A 27,998-nucleotide genomic window follows, 5' to 3' on the forward strand; every position below is an offset into this window, starting at 1 on the left:
CTTAATATCGCGAGAAGGTTTATTATAAGGAAGTGAGATCACAGATTAAAAGTTTTCTTAAAGAATGCGTAGATCCGTCAAGACTTTTAAAGACTTTCTGGATTAATTGAGAAAGCAGGGAGTAGGAGAGGGTCACCACGCCCTCCTCTTACAGCTTCTACAGCTGTGTTTTATAACACCCGTGTCCTCGTGTGAATGTTGGAGTTATAAATAATGCAGTTGCTTGCTGTCCGTTGCCGTGTATTTTTAACGCCCGCGTCTAAGCGGAGCTGCTACGCGTTAAACACGGAGAGCGGAACTCAGTGGCTACAGGCACACAGATCCAAAACAACAAACCCGAACAACTTCACCGACTACGACAGTCTGGTGCACTTACCCAAACCGCACATTCCTCCGTTCTTCAACTTCGCTAAAGATGTGCTCGACGTCTGGGAAACTACAGAAAAGGTTCTGAATTCTGTTACTAGTGTTATTACTGTTAAATAAGTAAGAGTGAACAGCTGACACACGTGACCTCAAAGCAAGTAGGCTGTAATTTAAAAATAATAAATAGTTAGTTCATTAAAATGTTCTTGTTTTCTTGTGATGTGCACATAACATAAAGTTGTGTTTTTGTGATCTCGACAACAAAAGTTGTTTTTGGAGACAATCAGGCGACAATCTCGCACCTTGGGACTGGTGATGTGTTCATTTTGAACGAATCTTTAATATGACTCGGGAACAACGAGTTGTCTCAGAGAGTGATTCGTTCATTTTGACCGCGCATGCACAGGAAACAGAAATGATTAGTTCACCTCTCGAGTCTTCGGGTTAGAGTCATCGTTCTTCCGATGATTGCCACAAAGGTAATGCACCATGCAGTACCGGAAACAGGATGAACGAATGACTCGAATCCGAAGACCCGAGACATGAACTAATCATTTCTGTTTCTGGGGAACAGACGTGACAAATGTGACGGGACAAAAAAAGAGAAGGACTCGGATCGGAAGGTGAGGTGAACTAACCGACTGCATGGCCTGAAGACCTAGCTAAGCTGTTAATTAATAATTTCTGTTTCTCATAATTCGGCCTTGTTTGCATTGACTATAGCTTATTTTATAGTTTATAAAGTACTAGATGTGTTGGGGAATTTAACATTTAACATTTTAATTATATTCTGCTGAATTGAATGAAATCACTCGAAAAAATATTCATTCATTTTGCTGAACGAGATTCAAAGATCCGAGTCAGTAAAATGATCCGAACCTCATAACGCTTTGGCGGATTAAGGGAGGAAGGTGCCTGCCCTGCCCAGTTTGTTGACATAGTCCAGCACAGTGGAGTGCAAACCCTGACCCCCAGCCAATTTCATTGGTCAACTCAAGCAAGCAGTCACCTGAGAAGGTCAGTTATCTTTGCGTCACCAAAGAGTTATTATTAGGCAATTATTTTATGACTTAATATACACCTTGGAAAATAATACTGAGGTCTGGACCTCGGTGACCTCAGCGGTGGATACAGCCATGGCTATCATAAATGTAATGATTACCTGCTGGAGTGATGGACTTTATCTCCGCATTAAGAGAGAAGGGGTGTCTCCTTCTCAAGTGTCGGACATTAATGTGGAAGCTGTAAATCACTGACAGATCTACAGCTATTTCAGCTTGAGTGAGTTTCTGATTAAAATAATTTTAAACAATTGTTAATCCATGAAGGTGTGGGATTGCACTAAGCTTTTGATGTCTCCAGAACAATAAAAACAACTTGAGATCATGAGAAAACAAGAAAGAGAAAAAATAATGCATGGACTCTTAATGCTTCTGTAATGAAATAAATTAATACAAACACAAATCTAACTATGTAATCTTTTCATTGTTACTGCATTAATTATTTTATATATAGACTTTATTTTAATTCATTCATTTATTTTTAAATTAATTTATTTTTATGCTTTTTATTCTTTTCTTGCTCATGTGTGTATACATTCTCTATATTTTATATCTTTAATGACTACAGGTGTATTTTTAACATACAGTCATAGTAGTTAAGACCAGGGATGACTAATTCTTGGCAACAAAGATTATGAATGATTAGAGTTGGAAAGATAGCACAGCATATAAATACACCATGAGTTCAGATCACATGAACATGAAGTACCTTAAAGAAATTAACCTTATTTTTCGTGAAATGTAGGCTAGGTAGTGTTTAGCTTCCTGGAGCAAGCTGTCAGCTGCAGTGTCCCCACAGAATGTACATAATCAGAAGCCATTGTTATCAGATGGATGGATGTTTAAGCAAACACACAAAAATAGAAAATTAACAAATAGAGAGTTATTCTAGACACGAATAATAGGAGGATAATATGTTAATTAGTAAATATGTTAATATTTTTACAAATATTAAATATTTTTCAGTTTATTTCTCCTTTGCCTGAACAGAGCTACTGAAATTTAAGCACAATCATGTACTCCTTTTTACATTAAATACAAAAAAAAAAAAAACTGGCATTGCACTGAAAACAATATTATTATTATTATTGTTATTATTATTATTATGGAAAACCATGATGTCATAGTGTACAATGACTATAGCATACATTTCTCATTTTGTTTTGACTGGTGCAAGTCGCATACCACTTTTCCTGTTATATTAATGCAAGCTGAATAAATTCTGTTCTGTAGGCAGGTGGGAAGTCGTCTTGGCCCGCTCTGTGGTGGGTTAATGATAGAAACGAAGAGATCAGATGGAGTTTTGAGGAGCTGGGCTACTACTCTAGACAACTAGCTAATGTTTTGATTGATGAATGCGGTTTGGTAAGAGGAGATCGAGTCCTTCTCATCCTGCCAAGAGTCCCAGAGTGGTGGCTGGTCAATATTGCCTGCCTCAGAACAGGTAATCACACTCGTGCTCATGCTTGCATGAGGAACATCACTAACAGACTCGTTCTGCTAAAGGTTACAGTAAAATTGTATTAAATTCCAGAGCTTTTTTATAAAATGAATAAGCACTTAAAAACTCTAGAGTAAATTTAGCATAAGTTGCTAGTATTATAGTGTTTGGCATAAATTAAAAAATAGTAATACAAGTGTGATAGACAAATTATAAATTCATTAGGTAGACCACTTTGTGTTTGCCCAGTCGCATGATTCAGTTTCCTGGAATGTAAATGACTAGGCGAAAAACGTGGTAGCTAACATAAAGTAGTAACGTATGGGCAGATAGTTAAGTGCATTAATACAGATCTGATGTCTGTAGTCATTGATTTGCAACAGCAGACGTTATTGACAGGAGAGTAAGGTTCAATAAATATCAATTCAGTTAAAAATCGGCTACAGTGAATTTCATGATTTTTATATATATATATTTTTTAAGAAAAACATGAACTTAAGCTGTATTGTAATGTATTGTGGTCATTTCTGACCTTAAACAGAAGTAATGTTTTGTTGCTACCATATTTTATAGGGATTAGCTTTAGACGTGAACCGAGGATTGTGGTATCATGTCATCCAGGGAACAAGGCTTATTCATTCTTGTGCTGTCAAAACACATTTTTGTACTAGTCTGACACAAACTACCTGGCAATCATATACCTCACACTAGTGAGAGATTTCCCAAAATTAGGCCTTGTAAATGTATTGTTTTAGAGGCCAGTAGTGGTTTGAGTTTTATCGGTAAGCTATAAATGAGTAAACGGGGATTTAAATCCAATTTCTACTGCAGTAAAAGATAAACTACAAAGGCAACTGATTTACACGTCTTAATTCTTGTAGAGCTAATGCACACATGCAAAACTCTTCAGGGCTGTTTTTCAGCTTTGCTTTTTGTTTTATTTTTGTAGATTTCTAAAGATCTATAACGTCTATAAGTTAACTTTTTTCTAAATGAGCTGAGCCAGACCTGTAAGTATGCTTCAGCATTGTGTGTGAGTAAACTTTGGTTGTTAAATTTTGTTTAAAGCGTTTACAGAGTGACCTGAAGCCAAACAGTGAAAACTAAGAAATAGGCCTGTAAACTTTAATTACTATGCAGGCCATGCTTTTAAATAACACTGTTCATTCCTTCAGTTTACACTAGCCAGGATTTCATTCATTTACTGGAGACCAGAGCTTTTAGGTCAGGTCAGAGTTTAGGATTAGCATTTAGGTCAGAGTATGGATGGTCAGAGCATTATGAACTCTGGCGGCTCTGGCTCAGGTGGTAGCTCAGGCAGTGGTGGTGACTCAGGTGGTCTCTGGAGGCAGCTGTGGCTCAGGTGGTAGAGTAGGTTGTCCACTAATCATAGGGTTAGTTAGTTCCGTCCGCGCAGCGAGGCGCATCGGGCAACAAGCATTCGCCAGCGGGCTCGGTCGGCAGCGTCGATTTCCACATCTTCCCACTTGACATCGAGCGCTCGTAGATCTTCCATGAATGTTCGTCGCCATGTATTATGCGGCCGCCCTACTCTTCTCTTCCCCCGTGGCGGCGTCCAGCGCAGCGCGATCTTTGCGTGGCGGTGGTCAGACATCCGTAGAATGTGTCCTGCAAAGCGCATTCTTCGCTCTACGACCATTTCTGCCGGGCTGCGGGAGTTTGTTCTTCTTAGAATTTCTTCATTTGAAATACGATCACGGTATGATACACCGAGTATTCTTCTCAGGCATCGTTGCTGAAACACATTCAGCTTGTGGATGACTGCCCTCGAGCTCTTCCAAGTTTCAGATGCATAGATGGCGGTTGGGATGATGATGCTATTAAACAGGCGAAGTTTGCTGTGGATGTGAATAGTTCGCCTAGCCCAAATCGGCTGTAGCTGTTGGAAGACTGCAAATGCTCTGCCGATTCTGCGATTGACATCCGCGTTAGTCCCACCATCCGCAGCCACAATGCTGCCAAGGTAGGTGAACTGTTTGACTTCTTCGATCAGCTGGTTGCTCACCGTGATCCGCACCGGCGTCATCCGGCCGACCGCCATGACGTTGGTCTTGTCAGTGCTGATCCGTAACCCAACTTTGGCTGCTTCGTGCTCCAGGCTAGTGGTCATCTCCTGTAAGACTTTCCCATTCTGCGCCAATAGCACAATATCGTCGGCGAATTCCAGGTCGGTCAGGCGTCCCTGGCCTGTCCACGGAATTCCAGACGCTGGCTGTGTTAGTGCTCGTCGCATGACGAAGTCCATCATCATGAGGAAAAAGAATGGTGAAAGAATGCAGCCCTGTCTGACTCCGGTCTCGATGGTGAAAAAGGCAGTATGACCTGTGTCCGTCCGGATGCAACAGCTAGAATCCTGATATAAGTTGGCGGTTCGATTCCTGGCCCACATGACTCCACATGCTGAAGTGTCCTTTTCCCTTGTGTGGCATTTAAATGCATTCAAATGTAAAAACAAACAAACAAAAAAGACGTGAGAGAGACAGGATGTGTTAAACTGATCAGCTCCTTGGAAGTACTGGATTTGCCATTTTTGTGTGTTGAAAATAATAAAAATAAAATTCTCTGTGTAGCTTCTACCAGCAAATAAATAATTTAGAGTAGCCTTTCTGACCTCTTGCCACCCCCATGACTGAGTTGTAAAGGTATTCTCATCTGAATCGTGGAATTAATTTTTCGTATTTACACACACTGTCTATGCCCCGACAGGTACAGTTCTCATCCCTGGAACATCCCAGCTTACAGCCAGAGACATCCTGCATCGGTTACAGGTCTCCCAAGCAAAGTGTCTGATCACAGATGAGAGTATGGCACCACTAATGGAGGCTGTGACTCCACAGTGTCCCACACTGACTTCTAAGCTTCTGCTTTCCAACAAAGAGCGACCAGGATGGGGCAACCTTACAGCAGTAATGGGGTGATAATGTCGATTATTTTTTTTCCTTTACATTCATATTCCTCATGTCAGGTCTGCCTTGCATCATGCCTTCAAACACCCTTATCCATGATAAAATCACTCTAATGCATACCTTCTCATGGCTTATTGCTTTATTACAGCAGCTACTAATGACAGAACGTATGTATTCCTTCTCATTTGCTAATTCCCCCACACTAATTAGTTCTACCTGGAGTTACACAAGATATACCAATATATGAGAGTGAAGGCTAAATGCTCTTTTAGAGCCTCATGAGGTTTACTACATCTTTCATGAACTGCAGGAGTGCTTCTGCTGAACACGTCTGCGTGGACACGAGGAGTGACGAACCTATGACCATCTTCTTCACCAGTGGAACCACTGGGTCTCCCAAAATGACGGTTCACAGCCACTGTAGCTATGGCCTAGGGCTCACCGTCAATGGCAGGTGTGTGTGTGTGTGTGTGTGTGTGTTAGGGATGTCACGACAACCGATACTTCGGTACCAAGTCGGTACCAACATTCTTAAAACGTGACGGTACTTGTTTTTCTGCGGTAGCATAAGTACTGTTGGTGATGACGGTACCGAGGTTGCATTCTTCCACAACTGATGGGGGCAGAAAATACGCATAAAGAAAAAGAAGAAGAACGCCTACAAGCTCACGGGAAAAACTACAGAAGATGGCGACAAGTTTAACTCCGCTCCAGCTCGTTGAGGGGAAAGGTGATAAGACCCAAAAATGGAAATACTTCGCATTCGATGCGGATGACAAAAAACAGACAATTGATGCTCTGAAGCCGGTGTGTAACCGATGCTATCATTCATTTCAAACAAAGCGAGGAAACACCTGGAATTTGGCGAAGCACCTGAAAGACAGGTCCTATATTATGTTTGTTTGAGGCAGCTGGCATTGTGGCCGTGAAACCAGCTAACGTTATGCTCCATGTAATGTTTACGATAGCCAGTTATTTGCTAACGCATTGCAACATTATAAACTACCTCCTAATGGGCCACCATCCATCACCATTCAGCCCGTGTCCTGTCAGCTAAATGTAGCCTAATGTCTCAAATAATTATTCAAATGTTAATGGTTTTAATCAATGTTTTTGGCCTGCCACCATATCAGTGAATTTAAACTAATGCTTTCATTCAGAGTATAACTGTGTGTGTGTGTGTGTGTGTGTGTGTGTGTGTGTGTGTGTGTGTGTGCACGCGTTTAGGAGTGCACCTTAGCACTTGTAGCCTCCACTGTTTTATTAGTCATTGTCAGACAGTGCTTGATAACTAAAATATCCCCCTCTATCTCTCGCTCTCTCTTTTTGCCAGTATCAGCCAGAGGAGGATGTCCTCGAGGAGAGTTTTTAATTTTATTTTTTATTTTATTTTTATACCACACCGTGCTATTTGGTATCGAGTGTCGTGTACTTTTGGTGGTATTTGTACCGACTACTAGATTTTTGGTATTATGACAGCCCTACTGTGTGTGTGTGTGTGTGTGTGTGTGTGTGTGTGTTTGTTTTTAAACTGCAAGAGGATGCATTAAAGAAAAAACACAAAATAAATCTCCTTCAGTTCATTAAAGTCCTGACTGTGATCTGATCTGAAGTGAAGTGGGTTTGAACTGAGTAAACACTAAAATATACAGGATCATAATATAAACTTTACAGCATTGTTGTTTCTTGGTATCAATGATATGAATGCTGTTTATATGTGAAACTCTGTTGCATATTTTAATTTATGTTTGTGTTGGTGCAGGTACTGGTTAGATCTTACTGATGGTGATGTGTTTTGGAACACCTCGGATACAGGCTGGGCTAAATCTGCATGGAGCAGTGTATTTGCTCCGTGGACTCAAGGAGCGTGTGTGTTCACACACCATATGCCACGCTTCAGTACCAACACTGTCCTCAAGGTGTGTTTATAATAAATCAGAATGATTTTTTTAGGCAACACACCCACATTTACAATGGCTGCTTTTATTTCTGATAATAGCACCAACTCCCTATCCTGTTTTAGACATTCTATAAAGAGTCTGTTAGGGTTGTTAGGATTTCATGTGTGTAATGGTGTGGTTACCTCACTAGTGACATTTTCAAAATACCATTTAAATGCATTTCTGTCTACGTGATCATTTGTTTACCCGATCAAGTTCCGTACTCCACTGGTCCACATCCCCTTTGTGCGGCTCCCCAGAAATGTAGGCTGGATTTCCTCCTTGTGGACTTTCCCAAAATCATACAACAGCAACCTTTGTTTTACTGCACAATGGAATGCACACTGCTCTGAAAACACTTTGGCTGTGTAATCATGTACTGTTCTTAACCCATTACCTCCGCAGTATAAGAAAAATGAAGTGGGTGTCAAAGATCTCAAAGAAGAATAACTTTATTACAGCGTGTTAGTGACATTACATTGCAGTACACATTACAGTGAAAGTACATTAAGCACTTTGGGTTCGTCAGAGTCAAAGTGAGCCCCGAACAATATCAGCACAGACATTTTATACTGTGTTTCAAACCAGGTTTTCTGTATATAATTACATGAAGTTTCATCCTAAATGAAAATTAAGGATAGCATTTGATGCGATCAATTTCCTTTCTCACAGTACGGATGTTGTTACAGGAATGACCCTGAAATGGTGAGGTGATAGAATTATCGAGACAAATGTCTTTCTGAATCCTAATTACGGTCACGTAGCCCTTTGTTCAGGGATGGTTCTTGATGTCCCACTGCCACTCCCATGATATAACTGTGTGAATGTCACTTTAGGTGGTATTATACACATATTGCTGAGACTGAAGTGAATTTTCCCTTTGATAATTCTGCATTTTTGGGGAACAAGCTTATCCTAACACATTTCGGGATGGAATCTGCTAGGAGGCAGTCTGTAATTTCTTACAGCAGCCAATAATAGTATATTTATTCCTTTAATGTGATCAAATGCACATGCATTGCTTACCAGAAGTAAACAAATACCTGTTTTTGGCTAAGCAGCACAGCACCGTGCTTATTATTGTGTGTGTGTGTGTGTGTGTGTGTGTGTGTGTGTGTGTGTCTCCTCCTTCTGTGTATTATGATAAGTACAGACAATGTAAGAGAAATTTGATTTTATGGAAACATTCTCAAAAAAAAGAACAATGATCCTTTTTGATCCTTTTTGTTTCTAGTTGTTTCTTGTTATACAGTATCTCACAAAAGTGAGTACACCCCTCACATTTTTGTAAATATTTGATTATATCTTTTAATGTGACAGCACTGAAGAAATGACACTTTGCTACAATGTAAAGTAGTGAGTGTACAGCTTGTGTAACAGTGTAAATTTGCTGTCCCCTCAAAATAACTCAACACACAGCCATTAATGTCTAAACTGCTGGCAACAAAAGTGAGTACACCCCTAGGTGAAAATGTCCAAATTGGGCCCAATTAGCCATTTTCCCTCCCCGGTGTCATGTGACTTGTTAGTGTTGCAAGGTCTCAGGTGTGAATGAGGAGCAGGTGTGTTAAATTTGGTGCCATTGTTCTCACACTCCCTCATACTGGTCACTGGAAGTTCAACATGGCACCTCATGTCAAAGAACTCTCTGAGGATCTGAAAAAAATAATTGTTGCTCTACATAAAGATGGCCTAGTCTATAAGAAGATTGCCAAGACCCTGACACTGAGCTGCAGCATGGTGGCCAAGACCATACAGCGGTTTAACAGGACAGGTTCCACTCAGAACAGGCCTCGCCATGGTCGACCAAAGAAGTTGAGTGCACGTGCTCAGCGTCATATCCAGAGGTTGTCTCTGGGAAATAGACGTATGAGTGCTTCCAGCATTGCTGCAGAGGTTGAAGGGGTGGGGGGTCAGCCTGTCAGTGCTCAGACACACTGCATCAAATTGGTCTGCATGGCTGTTGTCCCAGAAGGAAGCCTCTTCTAAAGATGATGCACAAGAAAGCCCACAAACAGTTTGCTGAAGACAAACAGACTAAGGACATGGATAACTGGATCCATGTCCTGTGGTCTGATAAGATCAAAATAAACTTATTTGGTTCAGATGGTGTCAAGCGTGTGTGGTGGCAACCAGGTGAGGAGTACAAAGACAAGTGTGTCTTGCCTACAGTCAAGCATGGTGGTGGGAGTGTCATGGTCTGGGACTGCATGAGTGCTGCCGGCACTGGGGAGCTACAGTTCATTGAGGGAACCATGAATGCCAACATGTACTGTGACATACTGAAACAGAGGCCGATCCCCTCCCTTCGGAGACTGGGCCGCAGGCCAGTATTCCAGCATGATAACGACCCCAAACACACCTCCAAGACAACCACTGCCTTGCCAAAGAAGCTGAGGGTGAAGGTGATTGACTGGCCAAGCATGTCTCCAGACCTAAGCCCTATTGAGCATCTGTGGGGCATCTTCAAATGGAAGGTGGAGGAGCACATGGTCTCTAACATCCACCAGCTCCATGATGTCGTCATGGAGGAGTGAAAGAGGACTCCAGTGGCAACCTGTGAAGCTCTGGTGAACTCCATGCCCAAGAGGGTTAAGGCAGTGCTGGAAAATAATGGTGGCCACACAAAATATTGACACTTTGGGCCCAATTTGGACATTTTCACTTAGGGGTGTACTCACTTTTGTTGCCAGCAGTTTAGACATTAATGGCTGTGTGTTGAGTTATTTTGAGGGGACAGCAAATTTACACTGTTATACAAGCTGTACAGCCTAGGATTGTCATGATACCAAAAATCTAGTAGTCGGCACTGATACCACCAAAAGTACACGATACTCGATACCAAAGTCGATATCACGGTGTGGTATAAAAATGAAATAAAAAAACTCTCCTGGAGGACATTCTCCTCTGTCTGATACTGGCAGGGAGAGAGAGGGAGGGGGGTGGGGTATTTTAGTTATCAAACACTGTCTGAAAATGAGTCTCCGGAGGTGCACTCCTAAACGCGCGCGCACACACATACACGCACACACACACAGACACCTTATACTCTAAATGCAAGCATTAGTTTAAATCCACTGATATGGTGGCAGGCCAAAACGATTTATTAAAAGCATGAACGTTTGAATAATTATTAATGACATTAGGCTACAGTTTGCTGACAGGACACGGGCTGAATGGCGATGCATGGTGGCCCATTCGGAGGTAGTTTATAACACTGCAATACGTTAGCGTCTTTAACAAATAACTGGCTATTGCAAACATTACATGGAGCATAACGTTAGCTGGTTTACAATGCCAGCTGCCTCAAACAAATATAATATAGGACCGTCTTTCAGGTGCTTCGCCATATTCCAGGTGTTTCCTCGCTTAGTTTGAAATGAATGATCGCATCAGTTACACACCGGAAACCGATACTAGCTTTCCTCTCAACGAGTCGGGAGAGTTAAACTTGTTAAGCTAAGCTAAACTTCTGTAGTTTTTCCCGTGTGCTTGTAGGCGTTCCTCTTCTTCTTCACCACTTGAGGACCGACTAAAACACTTGCTCGTATTTGCTGCCCCCTTCAGGTCCGGAAGAATCGCAACCTCGGTACTTTCGTTACAAACGGTGCTAAGGCTACTGCAGAAAAACAAGTACCGTCACGTTTTAAGAATGTTAGTACCGAAGTATCGGTTCTCGTGATATCCCTAGTACACACACTGCTTTTACTTTGTAGCAAAGTGTAATTTCTTCAGTGTTGTCACATGAAAAGATATAATCAAATATTTACAAAAATGTGAGGGGTGTACTCACTTTTGTGAGATACTGTATGTGAAAAGAGAGACTTTGTTTTTGTACAAATCTTAAAATTTTCACCATAGGCTTGTATGTTTCTTTTAAATGGTAGATTAATACAGTGATACTATCAAACTGTGATATTTTTAGGTTATCATACTATCAAAATTTCAAACCAGAACAACCCTAGTGTTAGTTCAAAAGAAGACACATATGTATATTGTAGTATTGTAATAAATTCTAGTTGAGCTGAAACCACTTTAACTTTACTCTTCTGTTTTAGACTCTCTGCAGGTATCCCATCAGCACTTTCTGCACTGCTCCAACAGCTTATCGGATGTTAGTACAGGAGGACCCATCCAGGTGATGCATAAACAAAAATTTTACCTCAGTTTTGTCGTCATTAGTCGTATCCAACAATAACAGCATCTTATTGTACAATCTCAGTAGGTCTGTGTGAATGTAATTTGTTGGCCATTTGTGAGAACACCACACCGACGCTCAACGGATGACGATGGTAGGGTGCTTACGGTCAAGTTTGTGTGTGACTTGCTGGAACACTGGGATATTTTTACTGGTCTGTAAAATCACCAGAGTTCAATCCCATAAAAAAACGTGGTGTAATGTAATATAAGTAGGTGAAACACCAAAATATGACTATGAACTCGAGCTACAGGACTTCTGTCAACATGCTAGTGGCATCCTTACCTGACCGGATTGGTGCTATTTTTTAAAGAATTTTGGATATGTTTAGTAAAAAAATTAATAAATACAGCCTATTTACCCTATTCAACCTATAACCACCTATTCTAGTGATTCACCTGCTTTAATTAACACCTCAGTCTGCCCAACAATTGATGGTTTGGTTTTATTTAATTATTTTATTATATTATTTGTTATATTTATTATTAACAGCACAGTAAGGTGCTACTGTTGGTGGATGTGACTGTTATTTGTCCAATGAGCTTGATTACACAAGGCAAGATTTTTCCATCTACCCAAGAGAATAATATAAGATTAAACAAGTACCAGTATGCTGAAAATGCAAAAAAAAAAAGAAAAAAAGTGCTAATTAGAGAGGGCATGGCAGATAGGTCCTATTCAAAGCATTCATTGAATCACATCATTCCAAGCAAGTATAACTATTAGCATTACCAAATAAACTCAGCAAAAAAAGAGACGTCACTTTTTTCAAAAGATAATTTTGTACAATCCAAATAAGCTTTACAGATCTTTATTGGAAAGGGTTTAAACAATGTTTGAACAGTGAACCATAAACAATTATTGCACATACACCTGTAGAACAGTCCTTAAGACACTAACAGTAACTCACAGTTACAATAACTTAGGACACTATAGAGACCTTTCTACTGACTCTGAAAAACAAGAACAAAAAACAAAAAAAGAAGAACGATGCCTAGGGTTCCTGCTCACCTGCGTGAACATGCCATAGGCCTGCTGCAGGGGACATGAGGACTGCAGATGTGGCCAGAGCAATAAACTGCAATGTCTGTAATGTAAGACGCCTAAGACAGTGCTACAGGGAGACAGGAAGGACAGCTGATCGTCCTTGGAGTGGAAAATTACATGTCACCATGTGTCCCCCTGACGTGATCAAGAACTTGCAAATGCCTTAGTGGATGAGTAACATCTCACAGCAAGAACTGACAAATCTGGTGCAGTCCAGGAGGATGAGATGCTCTGTAGTACTTAAAGCAGCTGGAGGCCACCAGATACGGACTGTTACTTTTGATATTGACACCCCACCCCCCCACCCCCCGTTCGGGGATTCATTATTCCATTTCTGGTCATCAAATGTCTTTGAAACTTGTTGAGTTGTTGAATCTTTTTATGTTAATACAAATATTTACACATTTTAAGAAATTTGCTGGAAATAAAAGCAGTTGAATGTGAGCAGATGTTTCTTTTTTTTGCTGAGTTTAGATTTAGTCTAGCCAAAGCGTTGTCTTTTTTAAAATAATGCAATTAGGGTAAATCTAAAGCCATGATTTGGCTTGAATAACCTTGATTACATTCTGTACATAAACTAATTGGAACTGCCAGTCTGTGCTGTGTAGCAGGGACCAGAATCAGACAATACTGATGAGACTGCTGTGTGTGTGACAGGTTCCAGTTTCAGGCTCTGGAGCACTGCCTGTGTGCAGGAGAACCCATTAACCCTGAGGTGATGAGTAAATGGAGAGAGCTCACAGGCCTTGATATCTATGAGGGATATGGGCAGACTGAGACTGTGAGTGAATGGGGGAGACATTTTACATTCGCTGTTTTAATTAAATGGTTTTGATTTCAGCAACACTGTGAGCAGTGAGTTCACAATTGAAAGAAACAAATGCACAATTTATTTGGAAAATCTGAGAAGCACACCGATGAAAGTAACAATTAGACAATTCCAGGATTATTGGCACTCTTGATATGATGAATAAATAATGAAAATTTTTGTCTATACTAAATGATATTGAACTAATGAAGTATTGAACTTAAATGATCCAGTGGCAATATTTTTTATGTGGAAAGTATTCAGATTGCTCTACTGAAAATGTAAATATTTATTCATAGGTTTTGAGTATTTTGGGGCCCCCTTTTGCCCAGGGCTCTGGGCTACAGTCCAGGTTAACCTGTGTGTAAATCGGCCCTGCCGTAGGTTGTTGCAGAAGTGTCTGTGTACATAATAACCATGTGTGTATTCATGCTTATAACATTACACCTATAACTTGGAGTACTTGCTGTATGTATCAAACATAGTTTTTAGGTTTAATGGTACTGATTTGTGAATGGTGTACATTGGTGCTATATACTTCAATATAGGTGGAGATCTAAAGTTAACAAATAATCTTATACTTAGATTACAAGCTGTAATGTTTGAGCCAGATTCTTCTTTGCTTTGATTTTATTTGTGCTTAGCTAACCTAATGTTGTGTGGGTGTCTGGTGAATTGGCTGGGTCAGTGTTGTTTTTCACTCTGTATGTTTAGATTTGAAAAAGGATGATAAGACTCTCTTCATGCACAAAAACAAGTTTGATTTTATTTGCCTACTGATGGCCTTGTATGTGCCTGTGCCAATGTAAATGTTATAAAATGTTGTGTAAACTATCATTAAAGTAGCAACAGGAGAACATTTATCCTTCATTTCAAAAAGCAGAAATGCATAACTAATTTGGACCTAATTCTATAAGGTGACAGATTAGCAGGTGCAGGGTTGGGTCCATTGTATCAATAAACTGTCATCTGAGAAAATCTTTTTGGTAATTTATCAGGTTTTGATTGCTGGCACTTTCAAAGGTATGGAAATTAGACCTGGTTCTTTTGGCAAAGCATCACCAGCTTATGATGTGCAGGTAAATATAATCTGCTGAGGTGTTTTGTTGTGTTTGATTTGTGAAATTAATGTAAATTAATGAACTACATGGGCAATTGTATTTCATTTATAACTCCTTTTGTTCTGATTTATGTGGTGGATGTAGGTTATAAATGAAGAAGGAAATATTGTTGCTCGGGGAACAGAAGGAAATCTGGCTATCAGAGTGAAACCAGATAGACCATTCTCTCTCTTCACTGAGTACATGGTATATACTTTCTGTTCTGTCTTGATAGACAAAACACTTTAATACACTTAAAATACTTAAACTGAGAAAGTGTTTCTTCTGTTGAAAGCCATATCTAAAATCCTTATCTGACAAATTTATTGTTCCATATTTGAACACTTTCAAAATCATAACTGAATAGATGTCCATTTACAATTGGTGTTTATATAGCCACGGTCATTTTAGCAAATAGCAAAACCTGATCCACTCGTAACGTGGTGACTAAGCTGCAGTAAACCCATAAATTCAATCTTCAAATGTACATAAGGTGGGTTCAGAAAGTATCCAGACCGCTTCAGTTTTTGCACACTTTATTGTGTTATTGATTTAAAGTACATTTAATGTCCATTAATCTACACAAATGACAAAGGGGGAAAAAAGTTTTTAGCGTTTGCAAATAGATTAAAAACTCATATCTCCTTTAGATAGGTATTCAGACCCTTGGCTGAGGCATGCCAAATTGAGCTCAGGTGCATTCTGTTTGCTTTGATTATCTTGAGTTGTCTCTAGGACTCGTTAACTAGGCTAGAAGGGCCTTGTTCAGCGAGGTGACCAAGAATCCAGTCACCACTCTAACAGATGTAAGAACCTGCCAGAAGGACAACCATCTCAGAAATACTCCATCAAACAGGCCTTTATGGTAGTGTGGGTAGATGGAAGGCACTCCTGATTAAAAGAAAGGCAAATACAGGACTCTGAGTATGAGGGGGGAACATCTATGGTCTGATGAGACCAAACTTTAACTCTGTGCTAAACTCCAAGTACTATTTATGTCTGACAAATTCTAGGTAATGCTCAACTGGCTAATACCATCCCTACAGTGAAGCATGGTGGTGGCAATATCATACCACGTGGGTACTTCTCAGTAACGGGGACAGGAGGACTGGTCAGAATTGAAGGAAGGATGAATACAGTGAGGTCATTGAAGAAAAGCTTCTCTAGATTGCACACTACCTCAAACTGGGGCAAAGGTTCACCTTGCACCATGACAACGACCCAAAATTGAGACACGTCTTTCAATACCTTTGAGTGGCCTAGGGAAAATTTACACTTGAGTGGCTCTAGTCAAAACCCCATGGAACATCTGTGGTAAGACCTGAAATGGCAGTTCACAGATGCCCCTCCTTCAATCTAATTGAACATGAGTGTCTGCCAGGATGAATGGGAGAAATTGCCTAAATCCAGGTGTGCAAAGCTTGTAGTGATTTACCCAAGAAGCAAGAAGCTGTAATTACTGCCAAAGGTGCTTTACAAAATACTGAATAAAGGGTCTGAATACTTATCTAAATGAGAGATTTCAGTTTTTAATTTTTAAATACATTAGAAAAATGGCAAAAAAGTACATTTAATCAGTTTAAATAAATTTTATAACATAAATAAGTGTGTAAAAAAGAAATGGTTTAAATACTTTATGAACTCTCTGTATCTGTTTGCATCAGAAGCACATATTATGCATAATGCAGTGTGGCTCTCAAACTGGTGTACATTTTTACTCTCTCCAACTGCCAACGTACTTTATGGCTTCTTGGTGGCTTGTACAAACTAGGAGACAGAAATATGACCTCTTTGTAAAAGCCCAAGGACCAGTTTGGGGAAAAACAGTTTATGGTCATATGTGTGAGTGCTTTCTGTACTATTATTTCCCACACTGCCTGTAGGGAGAGCCAGAGAAAACAGCAGATTGTTTCCGTGGCGATTTCTACCTCACAGGTGACAGAGGTATAATGGACCAGGACGGATATCTGTGGTTTGTTGGCAGAGCTGATGATGTCATACTGTCTGCAGGGTAAGAGTGATCTAACAGAACAAAATAGCATGAAATGGAATAGATGAAGCTCAGTCTTGATTTTATATTGTTAAAACTGTACTGTTTTAAATGTTAAGGATTTAAGGCTTTGACTAATTAATATATATATATATATAATATATAGTATGTATGTATGTATGTATGTATGTGTGTGTGTGTGTGTGTGTGTGTGTGTGTGTGTGTGTATATATATATATATATATATATATATATATATATATATATATATATATATATATATATATATATATATATATACACATACACACATATATATATATATATATATATATATATATATATATATATATATATATATATACACATACACACATATATATATATATATATATATATATATATATATATATATATATATATATATATATTATAATGTATATGTGTGTGTATATATGAATAAATTAGCTTTTTCAATCATTTATGCAACAGAAATATCAATAGATGTGATCTTCTTCTGTGGCTAGTATTGCCCTGTTTAGCAGAACAACTTGTAGGCATTTTACATAATTGTTCACCAGGCTTGTTGGAATTTTTGACCACTCTTCCATGCAATATGTTTGAGGGTTTTCTTGCATGTACTGTCCATTTCAAATCCCCCCACAACATCTCAGTGGGATTCAAATCTGGGCTTTGACTAGGCCATTCCATAACCCTCCATTTCTTCTTTTTGAGCCATTTCTTAGTGGATTTGATAGTGTGCTTAGGATCATTATCCTGTTGAAAAGTCCTCTTTCGGTTGAAGTTCAACTTTTGGACAGATGGCCTCACATTATCTTCAAGCATTCTTTGATATGATGCAGAATCATAGCTGAATCAATGAATGCAATCTGTCCAGTCCCTGAGGCAGCGAAGCAACCCCAAACCATATCATTTCCAAAACTGTGAAAAACAACTCTATCTTTGATCTGTCGGTCCAGAGCACATTATTCCAAAAGGCCTGGTCTTTGCTTATATGCTCATTGGCAAACTGTAGTCTTGCTCTAATGTTCTTTTTAGACAGCAAAGGCTTTTTCCTGGCAGACCACTTATGCAGGTGAAATTTGTGCAATCTTTTTCTGATTGTAGAAGCCTGCACTTTGACACCAACAGTTGTAAGACTTACTAGCAGATCCTGTGATTAAATTCTTGGAGACTTCCTGGACAAGTTGGCAGTTGTTTGCACCACTTGTAGATGATTTTCCTTACAGTGGAATGATGTATTTAAAATAATTTGGAGATCTTTTTAGAGCCCTTGACAGACTCAGGGCTCCACAGCCTTTTTTTCCTGAAGGCCTTATAGAAATCTCTAGAGCCATATTACCCTGCAACTCTCTCCTGGTTTCCCACTGAAGCTAAGCAGGGTTGAACCTGGCCAGTACCTGGGTGGGAGACCTCCTGGGGAAAACTAAGGTTGATGCTTGAAGTGGTATTATTGAGGCCAGCAGTGGGTGCTCACCATGTGGTCTGTGTGGGATCCTAATGCCCAGTATAGTGACAGGGACACTATACTGTAAAAACAGCACTGTCTTTGAGATGAGATGTTAAACCAAGGTCCTGACTCTCTGTGGTCGTTAAAAATCCCAGGAGACTTTTCATAAAGAGTAGGGGTATAACCCCGGTGTGCTGGCAAAATTCCCCCTTTGGCTCTTACATATTATGACCCCCTAATAATCTCCATCCCCGAATTGGCTACATCACTCTCTGGTGCACTATGGCTGCCATCACTTCATCCAGGTGGATGCTACACACTGGTGGTGGTTGAGGAGATTTTCCCTCCATACAATGTAAAGCACTATACAAATCTAAGGAATTATTAAATCTAGGCATGATGACACCACACACGTCAATAACAAAGGGAATACCAGACACTAGATGTGAAAGGGGTATAAATAACACATGCTCCATCTGCACTCCCTAAGCAGGATCTAATCACTGGCACCCAATCCTGAACACCTGATTGTAATTTTATTGAGTTGAAGGTGTGATAAATGTAGGGGTGTACTTACTTTTCCCATGTGACTGATCTGTTTTTTGTTAATTTAAATTGTGAAAATTGCTACAAAATGTCAACTGTATGTCATTTGATAGTGTATCAATTTTATTAATAGACACTGTTTCAAAGAAGATATATATTTGTGCTTGCAGTTTCCATGGGGTGTACTTATTTTTTCACATGAATGTGTGTGTGTATATGTATGTGTGTGATATATATATATATATATATATATATATATATATATATATATATATATATATATATATATATATATATATATATATATATATATATGTGTGTGTGTGTGTGTGTGTGTGTGTGTAGTGCTTTTAGCAGTAGAGAGAAAAAAAATCTGTAAAGCAGCTTTATAGAAATCTGGAAGTAGATTTAGATCCCTAGAGCAAGCCAGAGGTAAAAGTGGCAAGGAAAACTCCCTGAGATCACATAAGGAAGAAACATTGAGAAATCCCAGTCTCAAAAGAATGCCCTCTACTGTAGCCTTCATTAGTCAGGTACTAATAAAGAACCTGCTGCACCTTTTGATCGAAGGCATGGTGGATCATAATAGACAAAATATTGATTTTTAGGTTATTAGTAATATTTTATAATGTATTGTGACAAAACACACATTTAGTTTAAGTAAATGTCAGATCTTATAATAATACTGCAATTATTGACAGCCCATATTCTAAGTTTTTACATAAATAGGATTGCTGTTTTTTTTTTTTTTTTTTTTTATCAGGACAGGGAACTTGTCAGAAGCCTTGCTATATTTTTATTATACAGTATATGCCCTTAAATCTCTTGACTCCTTAAGTTCTGAGGTTATTATTCAGTCATATATTCAAATTAAAAGACTACTGTGAAATAACTACAATGAAATTAATAGGAAAGGTGTGTGAATTGGACAGTAATTAATATAAGTCTGGACTCTCAAACCGATTTTAGAAGTGAAGGAGTTTGATAGCATTACCCAGTAAAATGGCAATGTACTTTACTTCCATTCTCTTTTGATTGGCTTTCTCAGATATCGTATTGGCCCATTTGAGGTGGAGAATGCTTTAATAGAACATGACGCTGTGGCTGAGTCAGCTGTGGTCAGCAGTCCTGACCCAGTCAGAGGAGAGGTAATGTACTGAAAACAGTGTGCTTCCATCACTTATTTTGTTTGGAATTATTTATTTATTTTTTACATCACAGACTACCTTTATGTGAAGAATATTCTGGATTATTGTTAGTTTGCCTGAAAAGATCTGGTGTCCTTGTGGATGAAATAGAATTTCTGTCCATCACATATCACACACTCAAAGTAATGTGCTTTTGTTACATCTGAATTGTGGAAAGTGTTCGGTGTCAAAGTTTCATCTGAGGAGTTCAGGCCAACATCTGTTATCATGTTTGGCTATGGAATGCACATTGCAAATGCCTCAGTGCAGGTATATTGGTCTGTAGTTCTGCATTTCTAAAACAACAAACTCTGTAGAAACACAACATCTCTCATCCCTCACAAACACTGTCTGATATAGTTCCTTCATTCACTCTGACAGAAAGACTATGAAAACTCACATAACCACTCTTTACAACTGTGGTGAGCAAAAAAGTATCTCAGAATGCACAATACATCAATTTGATTACTACCTTCCATCAACATGGTGTAATCATTTCTTTTCTCCACTGGCAAATCCTTTGTTTTTCACAGCATGACACTTTGTTAGATAATGAGCAGCAGTTCATGTGTCTCAGAGGAAGCACATGTTAGCCTTCACCCTCCCCGGTTGGTAATTGTCATGTCATAGAGGAGAGTTAGATAGTATGTGGGAATTGGCAGTACCAAACTGGTGAGAAAATGGGGGGTAAATCCAAAAAAAGTAAGAAGAAGAAAGAGATCCATACAGCTTAATACAGAAAACTGTGCATGAAATCAAATATGGTTTATATGAAGGTGTTTGAACTACAAGATTTATTTTTTTGCATTGGGATCTTATGCCAGTGTTATGTTAGTGAGAAATCAGAATTTTATTGTTTTATACTCTTTTTAAAGCTCTCCTTCTCACCTTATCTCTCTTTCTCTCACTCAGGTAGTGAAGGCATTTGTTGTGCTTACTTCAGAACATAAACACAGAGACCAAAATGAACTAATTAGACAACTGCAGACACATGTGAAGAAGGTCACAGCTCCATATAAATACCCTCGCAAGGTATATATGTGTGTGTATATATATATATATATATATACACACACGCACACACACAAAGGAGAGGAAACAAGAATCAGGTCGAAGCATCATGCATAAAAAAAAATACAACTGTTAGCATACTGATAACTTTTTTCAGTGAAGTAAATTAAAAATAATTTAATTTAATTAAGAGCTCAGATTTGTTACTTTCTTGTCTAACAAAAAAATTGTTATCTAACTCAACCTACTTTAATATTTAATTTTAAAGTTTTAAATAGTTTAAATATATTTTTCATGTTTGCTAAATTAAGCAGTTGGGCATGGGAGTTATATTCTGCTGGGATATGTTGTGTTGTGTGTTTTAAAAAACAAACATGGTAGATAGCGTGCTTTGCAAAGAAAATTATCTTTTAACTCCTTAAATCACAGGTTCCCAACCCTTGTACTGGAATACCCCCATCCTACACATCCAATGCAATTCTCAATGCAGCTCAAACACATCCAATGCAATCAGGAAAGCCTCTTAATTAGCTGGTTAGTTGAATTAGGGAAACCACCACAATGTACAGGACGGCGCCCTCCAGGAACAGTGTGCTTGTAATGTGAACAGCCATAATTGGTATATAAACGGACATCTTTACTGTCAGTACTTCAGAACTCTAACCACTGAACTGCCAACTTGTATATTGATTTTGTCTCTAGTAAAAGATAATTTATGGGTAATGTGACTACCACAAGAGTTCTAAGAGCAAGATAAGGGAATGTATCATTTCCACCTTAAATTCCTTACTCTGGATTCCAGTAAATTTCAGAATTGTTTTTACAGTGCTGCCACTGGTATATAAATCAGTCAATAACCTAGGACCAAAAAACATCTCAGATATGCTTAAAGGATATAAAACACGCAGGTCTCTTACATCTATGGGAATACAGTGCATCTGGAAAGTATTCCCAGCGCTTCACTTTTCCCACATTTTGTTATGTTACAGCCTTATTCCAAAATGGATTAAATTCATTATTTTCCTCAAAATTCTACAAACAATATCCCATAATGACAACATGAAAGAAGTTTGTTTGAAATCTTTGCAAATTTATTAAAAATAAAAAACAAAAAAGCACATGTGCATAAGTATTCACAGCCTTTGCCATGACACTCAAAATTGAGCTCAGGTGCATCCTGTTTCCACTGATCATCCTTGAGATGTTTCTACAACTTGATTGGAGTCCACCTGTGGTAAATTCAGTTGATTGGACATGATTTGGAAAGGCACACGCCTGTCTATATAAGGTGCCACAGTTAACAATGCATGTCAGAGCACAAACCAAGCCATGAAGTCCAAGGAATTGTCTGTAGACCTCCGAGACAGGATTGTATTGAGGCACAGATCTGGGGAAGGGTACAGAAACATTTCTGCAGCATTGAAGGTTCCAGTGAGCACAGTGGCCTCCATCATCCGTAAATGGAAGAAGTTTGGAACCACCAGGACTCTTCCTAGAGCTGGCCGCCCGGCCAAACTGAGCGATCAGGGGAGAAGGGCCTTAGTCAGGGAGGTGACCAAAAACCCGATGGTCACTCTGACAGAGCTTCAGCATGTCTCTGTGGAGAGAGGAGAACCTTCCAGAAGAACAACCATCTCTGCAGCAGTCCACCAATCAGGCCTGAATGGTAGAGTGGCCAGATGGAAGCCACTGCTCAGTAAAAGGCACATGACAGCCTGCGTGGAGTTTGTCAAAAGACATCTGAAGGACTCTCAGACCAAGAGCAACAAAATTCTCTGGTCTGATGAAACAGATTGAACTCTTTGGCCTGAATGGCAAGCATCATGTTTGGAGGAAACCAGGCACCACTCATCACCTGGCCAATACCATCCCTACAGTGAAGCATGGTGGTGGCAGCATCGTGCTGTGGGGATGTTCTTCAGCAGCAGGAACTGGGAGACTAGTCATGATCAGGGGAAAGATGAATGCAGCAATGTACAGAGACATCCTTGATGAAAACCTGTTCCAGAGCGCTCTGGACCTCAGACTGGGGCGAAGGTTCATCTTCCAACAGGACAACGACCTTAAGCACACAGCCAGGATAACAAAGGAGTGGCTACAGGACAACTCTGTGAATGTCCTTGAGTGGCCCAGCCAGAGCCCAGACTTGAACCCGATTGAACATCTCTGGAGAGATCTGAAAATGTCTGTGCACCGACACTCCCCATCCAACCTGATGGAGCTTGAGAGGTCCTGCAAAGAAGAATGGGAGAAACTGTCCAAAAATAGGTGTGCCAAGCTTGTAGCATCATACTCAAAAAGACTTGAGGCTGTAATTGGTGCCAGAGGTGCTTCAACAACGTATTGAGCAAAGGCTGTGAATACTTATGTACATGTGCTTTTTTTTTGTTTTTTATTTTTCATAAATTTGCAAAGATTTCAAACAAACTTCTTTCATGTTGTCATTATGGGGTATTGTTTTGTAGAATTTTGAGGAAAATAATTAATTTAATCTATTTTGGAATAAGGCTGTAACATAACAAAATGTGGAAAAAGTGAAGCGCTGTGAATACTTTCCGGATGCACTGTAGATCTGTGGGAACCAATAGTGCCTAGATCTATGGGAATCTGCCTAGATGCCTAGGAGAAGCTGCATGTAGCTATTACTCTACCCATAGCTGGAGCCAACCTCCAGAAGACCCAAGTTACATCCCAATCCTAGCCATTTTAAAGGTTAAGTCAAGGTTTATTCGAAAATAAATGGTCTGCACTTATATAGCGCTTTATCCAAAGCACTTTACACTGTGTCTAATTCACCCATTCACACACTCGCACACCAGTGGTAACAGAGCTGCCATGCAAGGTGCTAACTTGCCATCGGGAGCAACTTGGGGTTCAGTGTCTTGCCCAAGGACACTTTGGCATGTGGAGTCATGTGGGCCAGGAATCGAACCGCCAACCCTATGATTAGGGGACAATCCACTGTACCACCTTAGCCACAGCCACCCACTTGGCGATAGCAAATATTGCCATTTTCACTTTGTACTGCCCCCTTTTAATTAGATTTTTAAGCTTATTTTATCTTAATATTTATTATTTTATTTATATATTTTATTGTGCCTATTGTATTTTACTTTTGTTTTATTCTATTATGCTTTGCCTTGCTACCTATTGCTTTGATATCTACAGTGCCCTCCACTAATATTGGCACCCTTGATAAATGAGCAAAGAAGGCTGTGAAGAAAAATTGTCTTTATTGTTTTGATATTTTGTTTAAAAAAATCACAAAAATACTCTGCTCTCATGGATATCAAACAATTACAAACAAAACACAGGTTTATCAAAAAAAATTGTTAAATATATGTTTATGCCAATATTTACCTTTGCCAAGATAACTGCTCTGAGTCTTCTCCTATAATGCCTGATGAGGTTGGAGAATTCATGGCAAGGGATGAGAGACCATTCCTCCATACAGAATCTCTCCAGATCCTTCACATTTCGAATTACACGCTGGTGGAGTCTCCTCTTCAGTTCACCGCACAGTTTTTCTATGGGTTTTAAGTCAGGGGACTGGGATGGCCATGGCAGGATCTTGATTTTATGGTCACTAAACTATTTTTGTGTTGATTTTGATGTATGTTTTGGATCATTGTCCTGCTGGAAGATCCAACCACGACCCATATTAAGCTTTCTGGCAGAGGCAGTCAGGTTTTCATTTAATATCTGTGGATATTTGCTAGAGTCCATTATGCCATGTATCCTAAAAAACTGTCCAGGTCCTGTGTCAGAAAAACAGCCCCAAAACATTAAAGAGCCACCACCATATTTAACCGTGGGAATGAGGTACTTTTCCATATGACTACCTCTCTGTGTGCACCAAAACCACCTCTGGTGTTAATTACCAAAAATCTCTATTTTGGTTTCATCTGACCATAGAACCCAATCCCATTTGAAGTTCCAGTAGTGTCTGGCAAACTGAAGACGCTTAAGTTTGTTTTTGGATGAGAGTAGAGGCTTTTTTCTTGAATCCCTTCCAAACAACTTGTGGTGATGTAGGTGACTTCGGATTGTAGTTTTGGAGACTTTCTGACCTTTGGCCACTTGAACCATCCTCTTCACAGTGTGTTGAGACAATATAGACACGCGTCCAATTCCAGGTTGATTCATAACATTTCCAGTTAACTATTTTCTTATAGCCACTTCCCATTTTGTGAAGCTTAACAACCTTTTGCTGCAGATCACAGCTATTCCTAGGTCCTACCCATTGTTATGAATGACTTCAGGAATTTGGCCTGTGTGCTATCTCCTATTTATACCCCTGTGAAACAGGAAGTCATGGTAGAAATATTTTCTGTTCTTAGAAAATTATATATTATATATATATATATATATATATATATATATATATATATATATATATATATATATATATATATATTATATAAAAATTAAAAAAACTTAAATATCAATGGGAATATACTTCGAACATATTTTTCTCATATGAAGTCATAGGGGTGCCAGTAATTGTTGCCCACCTATATTTAACAAAAAAGTTTTTTTATAACCTTGGGTTGTGATAGCAATTGTTTGATATCCATGAGAGCAGAGTATTTCTGTGATTTTTTAAAAAACAAAATAGTAGAAGAAGCCTATTTGTTACATACATACTCAGCAAAAAAGAAACGTCCCTTTTTCAGGAGACTGTATTTTAAAGATAATTTTGTAAAATCCAAATAAGCTTTACAGGTCTTTATTGGAAAGGGTTTAAACAATGTTTTTCATGCTTGTTCAATGAACCATAAACAATTATTGCACATGCACCTGTGGAACGGTCATTAAGACACTAACAGTTTACAGGCGGTAGGCAGTTATGGTCACAGTTACAATAACTTAGGACACTAGAGAGAACTTTCTACTGACTCTGAAAAACACCAGAAGAAAGATGCCTAGGGTTCCTGCTCAACTGCATGAACATGCCATAGGCCTGCTGCAGGGAGGCATGAGGACTACAGATGTGGCCAGAGAAATAAACTGCAGTGTCTGTAATGTAAGACGCCTAAGACAGTGCTACAGGGAGACAGGAAGGACAGCTGATTGTCCTTACAGTGGAAAATTACATGTAACCATGTCGCCCCCCCAGACGTGTTCAAAAACGGGGTAACATCTTACAGCAAGAACTTACAAATCTGGTGCAGTCCATGAGGATGAGATGCTCTGTAGTACTTAAAGCAGCTGGAGGCCACCAGATATTGACTGTTAGTTTGGATATTGACCCTTCCTTTGTTCCGGGACTCATTATTCCATTTCTGTTCATCAGATGTCTGTGAAACTTGTTCAGATTGTATCTCAGTTGTTGAATGTTTATATGTTAATACAAATATTTATGTTAAGAAATTTGCTGGAAATAAAAGCAGTTGAATGTGAGATGCTTCTTTTTTTTGTTGAGTATAAATTACAGCACAGTGAAATTATTTTCTTGACATATCCCAGCTTGGTAGGAAGTTGGGGCCAGAGCACAGGCTCAGCCATGGTACTGCGCCCTGGGAGCAGGGAGGGTTAAGGGCCTTTCTCAAGGGCCCAACAGCGGCAGCTGGGGCTTGAACCCCCGACCTTCTGATTAGTAACCCAGAGCCTTAACTGTTGAGCCACCACTGCAAAGTTAAACAATAAAGGCAATTTTTCACACCCTTCTTTGCACTGAATATTGCTTTGTCATTGTGAAACACTTTGAGTGGCCTAAGCGTATGACTTGTGATCTAGAAATAAATTTGCCTTGCCATATACCCCACTGTGACTTATTGGAGTCTTCCAGTACCCTTGCAGAATATAGCTCTCAGGCCCATGCAGTTTGAACTCGAGTAAATGCATTTTTGCGTGTGCAGAGCTTTTTGTCTGTTTGATAATTGAAATTTCTGCTTTATGATAGATTGAGTTTGTGGACCAGCTTCCCAAGACCGTGAGTGGTAAAATTCGGAGAGTGGAACTGAGGAAGAAGGAATGGGGACTGCCATAACTACCATAACTGCATCCTGGTGTTATTTTTCAGCAGCATTTAAACTTCCAATACAGGACATATAATCCACAGAACTTGGACTGGACACCAGTGACGAATGGTATCATTTTAAACAAACTGTGACACATACTGACATTTATTACAGGACCCTAGTGAACATAAATAAATTAAAATTCCAGTTCAGATGATGATGTGATCTAAGAATTAAGGTCAACTGTCATCTGGACTGGCATCAAGGTATCTGACTTTCTGTATAATTCTCAAGGTACTTCAAACATAAGGACAACTTGTAATTTTAGTCAGGTATGAATATTTTATTCAAAGTCAGGCTTTCTCATATTTTATTAAGAAATTTTCAACCTATTTTTATCTACCACATCTTTATATGTATATGTGTAATAACCACGGACAAGATTTTTGATGTTTTCCTGAAAAGAGCTGAAAACCTGTGTATGTGGAACACACTCACTCACTATGTGTTGAGCGTAATGGCTTTAAATTTGCTTTATTCATTTGTTCATTCATCTTCAGTAATTGCTTTATTCTGGTCAGGGTTGCCTTAGAGCCAGAACCTATCCTGTGTACACACTCTTTCACTCATTCACTCCTAGGTGTAATGTACTGCAGCCAATCCACCTACTGGCATACCATAGTTTTTGGCAGGAAGCCGGAAAAACATGGGAAGAACATGGAACAGAGAAACACCACACAGACGGTAACCTAAGCTCAGGATCAAACCATAGAGCTGTGAGGTGACAATGCTACCTGCTGCACCACCATGCCACCCAATTAGCATTATATAGTCACATATTTAAAATGTTTATTGACCTTTGACTTTTTTACACTGGCTGGGGAGGGTCTAAGGAACATTCTGACCAGATTTGGGCCAAATGCTGCCAATGTTTTAGTGCAA

General features: G+C 39.3%; 1 protein-coding gene across 3 annotated transcripts; it reads left to right on the plus strand.

Annotated features, from left to right (window-relative positions):
* On the plus strand, nucleotides 1-27,929 carry acsm3 (acyl-CoA synthetase medium chain family member 3). Of its 3 annotated transcripts, XM_053651774.1 has the most exons (13): nucleotides 2-447; nucleotides 2,661-2,871; nucleotides 5,596-5,803; nucleotides 6,106-6,249; nucleotides 7,558-7,714; nucleotides 11,794-11,873; nucleotides 13,638-13,761; nucleotides 14,787-14,867; nucleotides 14,994-15,095; nucleotides 16,772-16,899; nucleotides 19,944-20,043; nucleotides 20,995-21,114; nucleotides 26,999-27,929. In XM_053651774.1, exons 1-13 carry the CDS (start codon nucleotides 214-216, stop codon nucleotides 27,083-27,085), a joined length of 1,776 nt encoding a protein of 591 aa, XP_053507749.1. In that variant the 5' UTR covers nucleotides 2-213; the 3' UTR covers nucleotides 27,086-27,929. The 3 variants fall into 3 exon arrangements, with proteins under 3 accessions (XP_053507750.1, XP_053507749.1, XP_053507751.1); XM_053651775.1 differs by lacking the exon at nucleotides 20,995-21,114 and having other exon boundaries at nucleotides 1-447; XM_053651776.1 differs by lacking the exon at nucleotides 6,106-6,249.
* The last annotated feature ends 69 nt before the right edge of the window (nucleotides 27,930-27,998 follow it).

This window comes from Ictalurus furcatus, chromosome 20 (assembly GCF_023375685.1).
Source record: "Ictalurus furcatus strain D&B chromosome 20, Billie_1.0, whole genome shotgun sequence".
NCBI lineage: Eukaryota > Metazoa > Chordata > Actinopteri > Siluriformes > Ictaluridae > Ictalurus > Ictalurus furcatus.

Excerpts from the sequence above, each read along its gene's own strand:
- acsm3 (XM_053651774.1), top strand. The coding sequence starts at position 214 with ATGCAGTTGCTTGCTGTCCGTTGCCGTGTATTTTTAACGCCCGCGTCT. Across the intron at positions 5,804-6,105 it reads AACCTTACAGCAGTAATGGG|GAGTGCTTCTGCTGAACACG; the intron begins GTGATAATGTCG and ends CATGAACTGCAG. Across the intron at positions 14,868-14,993 it reads CACCAGCTTATGATGTGCAG|GTTATAAATGAAGAAGGAAA; the intron begins GTAAATATAATC and ends TGGTGGATGTAG.